This window comes from Aulostomus chinensis, chromosome 7, assembly GCF_037954235.1.
Source record: "Aulostomus chinensis isolate RoL2024-O1b breed Wild chromosome 7, RoL_Achi_v1.0, whole genome shotgun sequence".
In the NCBI taxonomy this organism is placed as follows: domain Eukaryota; kingdom Metazoa; phylum Chordata; class Actinopteri; order Syngnathiformes; family Aulostomidae; genus Aulostomus; species Aulostomus chinensis.
Genome location: NC_141326.1, coordinates 20,602,684 through 20,615,215, shown reverse-complemented (window position 1 = coordinate 20,615,215; position 12,532 = coordinate 20,602,684). Strand labels below are relative to the sequence as shown.

Genomic DNA, 12,532 nt, shown 5'->3' with positions numbered 1-12,532 from the left:
CATTATACAGTCTGTTGACTTAAACTGATCACTATTTGCAGAATAGCATCACTGGGGGTGAATTAAGCAGAGAACCCATCCAATGACAGGACTCGTCTGTGCCCTTTCAGACAGCAGTTATAGGCCAAAGGCAGGCGTAGGCGGTATGCTGCTGCTTACACTGCTTTTTACAAATGTCCGTCACCAGCATCGCATTGGCTTGTTACCACCAATTAGTGAACAGTCACATCACTTGTGGTTCCTGTTACGCTGAGAAAGTACCTACTCAGAGGTAGGAGCTACAAAGGTTCCTTGAAACGGGGTTCTTAAGATTAAAATGCTCCTTGCAGTCCGGACAGATGCCAAAAAAGGGGGTACGCTCTGTGCCTGGAGAGAGGACGCGGGGGTGATGCAGGCCTGCAGTAGTGTCTGTTAGGAGTGTTTGGTTTGCAATACAGAGACCAGAATTAACTCTTTTTTTCCCCCTTAAACAGCTATTTACTCAACAGAATATGGCTCCCTTTTTCTTGACTAATAAAGTCTGTCAGTCCTGCTGCAACTAGCTGGAAAGCACTTATGGAAAAAGCTAATTCTAAGCTGTAAAGGACATTTATATAGTGCTTCTCTCCAAAGTGCTTTCAAGGGTTGTCTCATACACTGATTGCAGAGGCTGCCATGCAAGCTGCCAACCAGCTCATCAGGAGCAACTGGGAGTCCAATGTCTTGCTCAAGGATATTTCGACACAGTCTCTGGGGTCTTGTGATTACTAGAAGGCTACACTACCTCCTTGACCTCTTGGTTCAATTTACCAAAATAAATTACAGCAAATCATCTCTGAAGGTGTTAGACTACAACTAACTGCTGGCTGAAAGGAAGGAAATCAGTACCGAAGTGCAATGACTTTCAACATGTTTAAATCTGAATGACACAGTGTGATTGAATAGCTCCTTTTACAACAACACTTGGGTGTGTTGTTCTTGTTCTGACCCAGTGTGAATTGTTTTCAAGAGGGTGCTTTCACGACATGGAGCTGGGTTTGCACGCCATTCTACTGTATTTGGACCAGCAGTGTTCACATCACCTTTTGGTATACAGCCAGCTACATACCTGATGGTACCAACTGACATTTATTAGCTTTCGTCCGATCCACCTGGCTTTGTCCATCATCACTGATGCTAACGGAGAAACGGTAATGTTACTTAACAGCAGACTGTAAAGGTAGTAGAGGATCTTCAAGCTCTGGTTTATCTCTGTTTGCAGATGCTTAGTGGGGCAGCTGATGAAACAACATCCATCCCTCATTAAACTTTTAAAACCCAGAACCCAGCTCTGTGAAACCAAACCCTTCCTACTGTTAACACTTTGGTGCGCAGACACACATCAATCCACACAGGCAATGTGATAGTATAGACGGTTTGTTGGCAAGTGGCCATGGTCTAAGCAGGATTAGTTCTGATGTGTCATGTCCACAAACCATATGAGTCCACATAATAAATGATAGGCCATGAAAGTATAGCTCACCCCTTTGGGTATGCTTACCGAGATTACTGTTGGTGGGGGATACAGGATTGGGCGACAGGCTGGGCGAACCTGAAATGGAGCAGTGATAAGTGGAGTGGGTCATGACCCTGATAAGGTATAATTAGGACAGTATGAGTTATGTGTCCCATGACTCACCTGTGTCCATGCTGTGGTTGAGCTGGTGATCATTCGTCTCACCATCCTCACTCAGATATCCTGGTGGGGGAGTTTCTGTAACGGTAAACACATGCAGAGATAATGTTCACACCTTCATCTGCACAGACTGGCGGCTTCACACTCAAACAAGTTTGTAATGACTCAGTAATTCTTCATAACTTATATATTGTAGGGAATCTGTGCATTTACCAGCAAAGACTTCACAGCTTACACCTCAGCTCCCATTTGTTTTTACAATTCCTCTGTGGTCATTGTAAACTGTTCACAAGTAAAGATTTTTAGGATAGGTCGTTAACAGGGCGCTGGGATGAAGTTCTCGTCCAGTGGAATAACAAAATGCTAAGCAAGTGTTTTATTTCTATGGCAACAAAATCTTGACACTACCTGGTTGCTTGTATGATGGACTAGTCTGGCCTGTTTGCTTTTTATTACTCATTTGTTATTCTTACTAAATTCTGATGTTATTTGTTCTTTCACTATGAGCAACGCCCCCAGGATGCTTATCCTCTTACGTTCTATAGATGAGCTTAATGATGGGGACGTCCCTGCTGTCACCTCTCTATCTGAGCAGGATGTGGGGGGGAAGACATGATCAGCATCAAACAACAATACAGTGATGATTATAACTTCGTCCAGGACCTACTGTTAGGATGGTACAGGATTATACCCTTAAAGGCCCTAAATAATTAACTATGAGAAAAGAAATTATAGCCTTTCATTCCTGTATTTGGTGGCACTTTTTCTCACCAGGTATATAGTTACTTTGGGGCTCAATGCCAGCAGGGAAGTTGGTGTTCTCAGGGATGGATGGGCTGTAATCATCCAACGGTGGGAACTCTGCTGGGATATCTGTATGCCGTGGAACAAGGACAGGAGGCAAAACTGGAGACAGATGTTTTCATTAGAGACCAGATTAAAGTATGGAAAATGCATCAATTTGTAATTTGAATCATGTTCTTATTAAACAGCACTCACTCGGTGTCTCAACCCTCTGGTAGTGATAGGGGTTAACACACACTTCGTCCTTCTTTGTGTGGAAGGCAAATTCACAGTGGTCGACGGCCCTCAGCTCATGGTGGGACTGCAGGTCTGGCCAGCGCCACAAGCGGCAGTAGATCACATGAGGAAGACCTTTCCTGTGGGAGACTTGGAGTCGGCCATCTAGTGACCTGAAATGTAACCAGCACCACCCCCCCCCCCCCCAAAAAAAATGACCATCATGATCCATCCATTCTGAAATTCAAGTAATTTAAAACCTCTAATCTCATTTCTTAAAACAGTAACAGTTTTAAGAAATCAAAGACACTAAAAAGGCAAAGTATTCTCAAACACTTTTAGGAGTATTTTCGTTCTTCCCATATGAGATAAACTGCCACTGAACCTTTCAAGGACACTGGTGACCTCTACTTAAGAAACGGCCTCAAACCCACTGAATTCTCCGGCACTGTCTCGCTCTGAGGGTGTGTTTGTGAGGACAGCTAAGGTCAACAGTTTCCCGGTGTATTTCCTGCCTCCCTGATTTGACACTCCGAGATGACATCTCCGGCAAAGAGACAACTGTCTCATAAAATGATACAACTGGGTTGCACAAGTACTCAAATAACAGTTTGGGAGTGTCTAAAAGATTTGGGTTCCAGAACCAACAGTGGGCCACTTCAACCTGATGACCCTTTTCTGCCTGAGCCATTACTAGAGGAAGAGACAGAGAGTTGTGGTCGTTCAGAACAACTGATTCACCGTCATCCCCCACAGAAAGCAAGACAGCTGTTAACCTACAGTCCCTGGACTCACTGAAATGAATCCAGAATCCAAACAGTGGCCTACGCCCTCCCTAGAGCCCGGAGCACATTCCCAAGAACTGAGAAGGAGCTTTAAAAGTAGGTTACCACCCATGTTCTGACTGCTGTACACACCATGACAGGGGACACCCAGTTCCAGAGGCAATTAGCTGACTGACAACATGCTGTCTGAAATGTAAAGCTGCAACAATTAAGTCAACTAATTCAGGGGTTTCCAAACTTTGAGCCTGTAATCTCCCAAATGAAAAAGACAAGAGATTCACAATAACCAATATTCATGGTGGTGACTGAAGCGTACCAGCGTGCGCACACTGATAATGTGTAAATCCAAACCCATCCACATTTATTTTCAATTCTAATGTTGTGTTTTCTGTTTCATCTACATTATCACAACCCACTGGGTGATACAGACTTCCACTGTCAGAGTCCCTGCGCTTTAACTGACTATTGATTTCAACTGGTTTTTTCAACTTCATAAATGTTAAACTAAGCTACTGATGTTTTGTTCTTTTGGTTTCAGTTTGACATTCAAATATAAAAAGGAATCTGGATAAAAGGCCTTTGGCAATAGGTGACAGTAAAAAGGGTACTTTTGGGGGGGGGGGGGCAATCGATTAATCAAGACAATTAGAAGGACACACAATCTATCCAGCCCATTTATTTTATGAGGAACAAAGGCTAAACAGAAAATAAATCTTACACTTTAATTCTATATAATAAGTAAAACATTTTGCTGAGTAATAGTGGCAAAACATTCTTCTCAGTGACAAAACTACGTTGTGTTTCTACATTGGTTGGTGGGGTTTTAAAAAAACAATCACAAGTATTTTAATTAAAGATACAATATATTATCTGCTCGGGGCAACTAATTAACTCCGCTGAAACAACGTTCTAGATATAAACTACCAAATATTTTCATTCAATGTCCAAAATTGTTTATTATTAAATGTTAATTATTCAGCCTACTGACAGCTTCTGCATGCAGGCATCAAACTCTAAAATTCTAGAATAGCACGCACACACACACACACACACACACACACACACACACACACACACACACACACACACACACACACTTTGTTGGTCTGAGACTGCTGTCCTGTGTGGGGAATCCCAAACCAAACACTTGTTTTAACTTTCCCAGAGTACACACACACTCCAGTCTAAACATCCTGTGTGAGTCACAGCTCCTCTCCTGTCCATCACACGTGTGAGCTGTGGGCTCAGTGGTTTATGCAGCACCGCATAACTTTATAGCACAGCTGTCATTCTAGCATAGGAAACGCGTATTGAGGTCTGTGAAACACTCATTTCTACAACCCATGACGCCCCTGCACAGTTATGACTGTTCGGTGGGGCTTCCAGGGTCGGAATATCGGTCATTCTAATGTGACATAAGAGACTTAAATGTTTGAAAGCTGACGGGGGCAAAGACACATCACGACTTGCTTTAATAGCTGACATTCCTTACACATAATCCACAGACTCCAAATAGTTTGCTTCGTTTCAAACAGATGAAACGCCAACTGCCTCGCATCTGTTTGCACAAAACCCGTCAAATCATAGGGGAAGCGGGTTGCATGTTGCTGATAGCGGTTTGAATTGACCGTGCTATCAAGCTAACCCCATGCAACCGACACCAGCTGCATGACATCAAATTATTTGTCTCCTCACCAGCGGAACACGTTCAAGTATATGCAAGCGAACAAACAAATAACGGTGCTCCAATAACAAATGGTCAAGTTGCTGATATTATCAAAGCTAACTAGTTAATGTGAGGTGTTAGCTCGCTGTCATCACTAGCTTGCTAGTTTAGCGAGTTAGCTAGGTAGCTCAGGCTGTCTCTTTACCTGGGTATGGTTATGCATTTCGTGTTGACATTCTGTGTTGTGATGGCTTTTTCCAACTCGTCCAACTGTCCCGTCTTTTTCAACTTCTTCACAAGACTTTTGACAGCCTTTTCGCACCATTTCTCCTCTTGTCCGTTCTGCTCTCCCTTCTTCCATCCAAGAAGCCTCTTCACGATTGGGGGGGTGAAGGGTAATATAGACATTTTAAACCGCAAATAAATCAACTTGTCACAGCTAGTCTGCGGTAAAATATTGCAAATAGCGCAGTTTGCTGCGCTTCCTGTAATACTCCTGTCAGCTGGTTAGCTTGCTAGCTGAACTCTGAGGCAGACGAGTGGCTGGTGGCTGCCGGGGTCTCACGGCGGCGGCGTCTTGCGTCTGGTGGACGGAGAAAGCAGCTCCCCTGCCTGCAGCCAGGCTGAGTCTAGCGGCCCCTCCTCTTGCTCCCAGTCAGCTGCTCTGTCCTCCACCTGTATCAAGTCCACTATGCATATAAAGCTTTATTGCTATATTAATACCTGTTTAACACTGGCAAAAGAAATAGTAATGGAAAAGTTAAGGTAGACACAGTAAAACCAGCAGTAAAACTAAGACAAGTACTCTCTCATAACCTCCCTTTACTTTTAAACTTGATCATTTTTATGTAAAAATTACAGTTTGTCTTCAGATAAGTTTTGGATCAGTGAGAGTAGTTTAATCCTTTCGATATACATTTATTCAACAAACACTGACTTCATAGGAAAAAATGTGTAATTATAGATATGTCAACAGCGAAAAATAATCCAACTTTTACATTTACTGTGTCCATTAATAGAAGACCGTCCGGAGTAATCCCTTTGATCCCCTCATAAAAGTGATTTAATTTCATCTCAGATGCATCTTTCCAGAAATGGAACATGGGAGGTGACGGTGCATTCAGAGGTATTTTAGGTTCACGGTGTTATTGATAAGTGAACCCCTGGCTGCTGCCTCCAGTAAACAGCAGTGTGCCTTCTATAATTATCTGTGTCCAGGACCAGCCCCTTTCCTTTCTATTAATAACTTCCATCAATGACTACTGCCTATTTTTATACAAGTATGCCTCTTACTTCCCTCTACTTAAATATAGATATCTTGTCAGGCACCCGATTGGGATGCAATTTATTACAAATAAATCAATGCATGCAAGTCGATGCATTTTACTGACATAAAACAATTCATCCTGCACTGTTAATATGAAGTTTGAGCATTGCTACCTTATGTTCATACAAAATAAAAATGTTTTTTTGTGTGTTAGTGTTTCATAAATGCTATCGAGACCGTCTGTAACGTCTGTGGACACATTTGTATTCAAATGGAATTAAAGATTGAAAATGTAATCATCAGGCTGGAGAGGCTGAGCGCGGCTTCCATGTGTACTCCGGTGGTCTGCTCCAGGTTCTTATGCTGCCAGGGGACACGAGCCGGACAGCTGGCATGGAGAGCTTTAGCGTGAGCCAGTAATGGGGGTTTGTGTTGTATGTGTGTGTCTGGGGGGGGTGGGGGGGTGGGGCAGATGGGCCACAGCAGGCAGAAGAAGGTCTTATGGACAGAGTAAAGAATGATTTTGGACAAAAGGCGTGACGCCTGGTTGAATAAGTAATGACTGCAGACAATCTGATGGATAACAATGGCATTGTGATGGAGCATTCAGGGGTACGTGGGAAACAAGCAGGATGTGTTGCAGGAGCACGATCAGCTGGGCTGCTGTCACAACAACACTTTGACAAGGATGGAGTAGCAATTAGATTAAGTATACCTTTTGTGTGTCTATGTGGGCACATTTAAAGTGTTTGAGGGACTGTCATATCTAATAAAAGCCTAAATAATGTCTCTAAATTACAGCTATTTTTCCATTTGTGTGATTAAACTATATGAACGTAGCCTCTACCCTTCCGAAACCTGTAATTGTCACAGAGGCTAATTGTAGTGTGTTAAAATCAGAAGTAGCTCTTCTGCTAAAGACTGCACAGCCCCAAAAGGGTGGGGTCCTATCCTCCCTCCAATCTCGACCTCTTCTTAATCTCCCTTCACATTGCAAGCTGTTATCTGTTGCTCGCAGCCATCAATCTCTCCCCAGACAGTGGCACCTCTAAATCTGGGCCAGTAGTAACCTCCCTCCCCTTCCTCCTCCTCCCTCCCTCCCGCCTGAACCGAAGCACCCTCAAATCCTTTTCCTCTGGCTGCAGACGCATGGAAGTGTTACACTTTCTTAAGTGTGATCTTTTACTCTTCTGCAGGCGATGGAGGAGGAGATTGTGAACGAACCAGGCACCTTTGATGAAAGTTTGTACATTTCATCATTCGCAGTCATTAAATCATTAATGATCAGATGCTATGAGCCATTAATAACAGCATATCATGTTGCAAGGTCTATGCTGAGGTTTATCTCCTTCAGAGTAAGCTTTTAATTCATGACAGAAATCCTTGTGACATTGACTTTATGTCATGTGATCTGTTTATATATTTCTAGTATGATTATCAACATGTGTTGTATGAATCCATCTGAGGTCAATCTGATGTTCTGAGTGAGGAGTTGGTTCGGATTCACAAGGTGTAGTAGATCCTTGTGCATCTCATACACCCAAAGAAGGCGTTTGACTGAACGGAGAAGAACTTCACGAACGCAAACCTCTTTTTTGCAATTTCGAAAATGGAGATTTGCTGAACCCTTCAAATTCATGTTGTAAACACGAGATTATGAATTCTGGCAGAGGGCAGCAGCTGAGAAAAACAGTCACACAGTTATGGGCAATTAAAAGTTAATCTATCTGGCATGTTTATGATACGGCTAGAACGAGTTGGTCAGTACCACATGAAAGGGTTTTCCACGACCTGGAAAACCCATGTAAGGTTTGTATTACGGCTTTTAAAGAATAAAGTTTTGTTAAACAGCGTACTAATCATTAACAGTTCCATTAGCCATTTAATTCTTATAGCTTCTGTGTTAGAAAGTGGAACCACAATACCAAAAAAAAAAAAGTTGAGCTAAAAGTCCTTCAGTGCCATATTGTATTTGTATATTTTAGCAATACTACTCTCCTCAAATGCACATTTAATAGCAGCCATGCAGCTGTGCCATTGCAGGGTAAAACACGAGTGTAATTAATGGTGTTAATCATGGCCTTTTTCTATTTAGATGAGCAAGGGTCCTGCTCTTGTTTGTGTTGGTTCTCTGGAGTGGTCGTGACTCTGAACAGAACCCGACCATCGTTAATGTTCTCAGTTGCATCCGTGTTCACCTGCCATTAAAGGGCCTGATTCATTCTCCGTAGATGCAAGTCACTCGGAGGTGGCAGGTCCAATCCATCACATCAGTCCCCCACAGTGACAATCTGAAATAGAAATGTAGCTAACATTACCATCTAGTGGCTATTTAGTGTAATTACAGTTTTAATTGACTGAAGCTTAGCTGATGTTGGAGTCCAAGGACATTTATCACTTTATTTTTCACTCCTCTCTAATATCAGGTGAAACTGAATTTCTATTAACAAATTTCATCGAAGGCATTTTGACATGTCACAGCAGAAAAGTTAATAAACACTTAATAATGGCTGAACTCCATTTAGCTGGCTCAGTTTCAGGGTCATGGTTTCATGCAGGCTGGCTCACCGTCATGTTCACCTTGGGCTGCACCGAGCTACTGTTATTCTTATTGTTATTAAGTGAATCACTGCATCCTCCTCAGAGTTACCACAGTGAAAATAATAAACACTGAAAACTGATTTTATCATTTGTATTCATGTTGTTTGTTTTCCTTTCTTTTTTTACACTGTTGGTTCATATTCACTGTGTTACGATTTAATTGTGAGGGAGAGGGATTTATATTCTATTCCATAAATTTACATGTTTATTGTGAACAATGGCCCATAAAAGCTGTACGTGGATTCAGAGGCTTTAGCGAATACTTCCCATCTTACATATGGATGGTATGCAGCACTTGGCTATGATTCATTAACTTCACCTCCAGGCTAAATGGCGTTTGGCTTGTCCTCCAGATCGTGTCTTTACACAGGATCTCGGAGCAGCTTTTCAACACTGATTCAACTTTGTTCGTCTGTTTCTATACGTCTCAAGTAAAGGTTTGGAACTCAAATAAGTTTTTATTGAGTCCTTTCCCTCTTCTAAACTTCCTCCACAAAGGAACTTGTCATTTTAGAAATCTGGTAAATACACTCTCTCGCTCACATCACTAGCAAAACTAATGATTGTGAAATTAGTTTCAGAGCAATCAGAAGCTCCCCTGCTAAGACCCACTGTATCCATATGCATGAAATTGCTTGTGTTAATACAAGCTATGAATCGTGGGTAATGCAGTGAATAATTCTGACTGCACGTAATAATGCTATCTTCGATTAGATTCGGGACTGTTGAAAAGCTGAAGCCCTGTGGCAATGTGCTAGTAAACAGCCATATATGGATAATTAAGCTTTACTCTTGAACATTAAAACTTGCTTATTTCCGAGAGCTGCAGGCAGTGAAGGCTCTTATTGGACTCATCACTTTTTTTTTGGTGTTTCCCGATAATGTGTTCTATTAGTATTCAGGCATTTTGATCTCTTGTACTGTATCCTTAAAATGAGTTTACAAGTATTGTAGTTGTACACAAGGGCATGCTAGGTCTTTAAAACACGGCTAATGTTCATTAATACTGTGACATTCACTGAAATCATGTTTACTTCGATTGTATTTGACTGTTTTCTTATCTTCAAACTTTGAAGGAAAATAGAAGTCAATTTAACTTTTTCAGATTTTGTCCCAAAAACCATCGGCACATAGACTAAAATCAAACTTAAACTTCTAGACTTTTTGTTGATCAGAACGAGACTACAACTGGTTAATCAAATGATTAAAATGTGATTAAATAAGTCAAACACCCAAGATTAAAACCGAACTGTTAATAATTTAAATCAACTAAACTGAAGTCATTCTTTTTTCCTTTGATGCTGTGATTTTCCTCTAATTAAGTAATAAGAAAATCTGACACAAACTGTCAAATATAAGACTGAAGTTAAAGAAAATAAGAAATGCGAACATTTACACTACTTAAGAAATATTAAGACAAATGATAATGGACCATTTAATGAGGGAGGTACTGTGTGGCCTGTATTTCTTGAATCATTTGTGTGTTACATGTTTTTTCTTGTTTTTAAGAGACAGGTGTCACATTTGAGTCTAAATTTCTGTTAAAGCTGTGGTGGGCGACACCTGTCACCATCCTCTGGAGGGGAAAGTTATCACAAACACATGCTGATGTTAGAGGTTCCACTCCACAAAGACTACTTTGTTGGTACTGTTACCGACTGTTAAATGGTGAATAAGTTGTTTTGGAGTGTCACACAACCATCATGAAATGTCTTGTGATTTTTATTTCAAATATAATATAATGCATCGAAGCTTTACCCCAGAGGTGGTGCAGTTCTCCCCCTTTGAGTCAAGCTCACGTTCCTCAGGTGTGGATGAGGAGCTGCTGTCCCCATCAGTGGTTCTGTTAGTAAACGGTGTTAGCATCGTTTGTCTCCTCTGCTCCAGCTGCTGTCTGCTCACCATCCTGCCCACAGAGGTTGAATAACATCAGTATATGACGGTGCAACTGCAGACCAAGATCTGCCAGTAATGGAGGAGCTTTTCATGATTGGAAAGGTGATGAAGCATCAAGCAGACAGTTGTGTGCATTCGTTGTAGTTAAGAAAATAATAATTTAGAGAAGCATGAGGGGTAAAATAGTTGTTCATCGTCCTTGATTCCTAAGTGAAATGTGAGTTTGCTAGATTCAAATCACCGACCCTGACTCAGCCCATCGATGGGCAGGATAACAGAGGAGCATTTGCAGGGGTCAATCAGAACCGAGCTGCCTTATCTGTGTGTCAAGTTAAGATGTCTGTAAAATATACACCTGACTCACTGCTGCTGAGTGGATTCATTCATTCAAAAACAACACATGAAAGAATGTACGAACATATGTAGCAAGAAAGTTTGATCTATACTACACATTCGGGCTGGGTGATATCAGGAAAACCTGCGATGTGCGATTACACTGTTCAATATTGCACTGAGATAAAAAAAATATATATATATATATATTTCAATGAAATATCAAAGGGTACATATTAGCTACAGTACAATAAAAGAATATCTTTCTGTTTTAATATTTACAGCTAACATAGACCACAAACATTTAATAGCCTATGCCCCATGAACAAAGAAATTAAACAGTTATTTGTATCCAACACATGCTTTTATTTTCAACATACTGCATACTGCAATTGCACAAGGCTAAAACCTGACTGTTAGCAAATTCAAACAAATTCCAAGACAAACTAAAAGATATCTGGGAGAAAACATCAATAAAATGAATTAAAAATGGCAACAGGTTAATTAAACATTTCTCCCAGTATAAAGAGCAAGACCTGCCAATGCCATCATCTTGCTAAATAGGTGGCAATTACAGTACTATGATGGAGACAACTTAAGTGAGTAATGTAGAACCATTGAATCAAGAGAAAGGGAGATTTATTCATCTCAAAACTCCTTTAACACGTCTCTTATTTCAAGTTCTTACACAGAAACACAAACATGTTCACTTTGCTAGGTTTCAAGCAGGAGCTCTGACATTTAACCAGATTCCCCGACACGCTAGAGCTTCTCGGAGGGCGAACTAGTGGCTGTGGAGTGACACCTAGTGGGCCTCCAGCGGTAACTACAACTGAAAATCACAGTACAGAAGCACAGCCATACACATAACATGTCCTACCGCAACATAGATGTCTAAAATAACCGCAAATAGACGTCTATTTATGGACGTCCAATCCACGTCAATTTATGGACGTCCAGTAAACGTCTATTCATAGATGATAATGGATAATATTAATTTAAATAACAGCTAATATATGTGCCTCCCTGTCCATTGAATGTGGGCCACTTGCTCTTCCTTACGTTCTCCATCTCAGGAGCTCTGTATAGCGGCCGTTTCCTCGGCTCACCGATGTTAGCTTGGTACTTTAGCTCGTTGAGGTAACTGCCAAAGTTCGCGCTTGCATTCCACATGTACTCCTTGCAAACTCTCTTATCCGTTGTAGCCTGAGCCGATAACCTGTTGGAGGACTCTACTCTCCTGCTGCAGTGATGGATAACTCTCAAGTAGTACTCATCACCATATGCTAATCACTCCCACTCGATATCGC

At 41.4% G+C, this 12,532-nt stretch overlaps 1 protein-coding gene across 1 annotated transcript in view; it reads right to left on the bottom strand.

The window, feature by feature from the left end:
* Window positions 1–12,532, bottom strand: part of smad3b (SMAD family member 3b) — a 17,370-nt gene extending 4,838 nt beyond the window's left edge. Inside the window, exons 1-8 of the mRNA XM_086209096.1 lie at window positions 12,285–12,532; window positions 10,752–10,899; window positions 8,591–8,683; window positions 5,331–5,800; window positions 2,654–2,847; window positions 2,426–2,560; window positions 1,658–1,732; window positions 1,520–1,570 (exon numbers count right to left, since the gene is read on the bottom strand). Of these exons, the coding sequence (XP_086065222.1) occupies window positions 1,520–1,570; window positions 1,658–1,732; window positions 2,426–2,560; window positions 2,654–2,847; window positions 5,331–5,533 (658 nt within the window). The 5' untranslated portion in view covers window positions 5,534–5,800; window positions 8,591–8,683; window positions 10,752–10,899; window positions 12,285–12,532. The remainder of the gene's footprint in view (window positions 1–1,519; window positions 1,571–1,657; window positions 1,733–2,425; window positions 2,561–2,653; window positions 2,848–5,330; window positions 5,801–8,590; window positions 8,684–10,751; window positions 10,900–12,284) is intronic.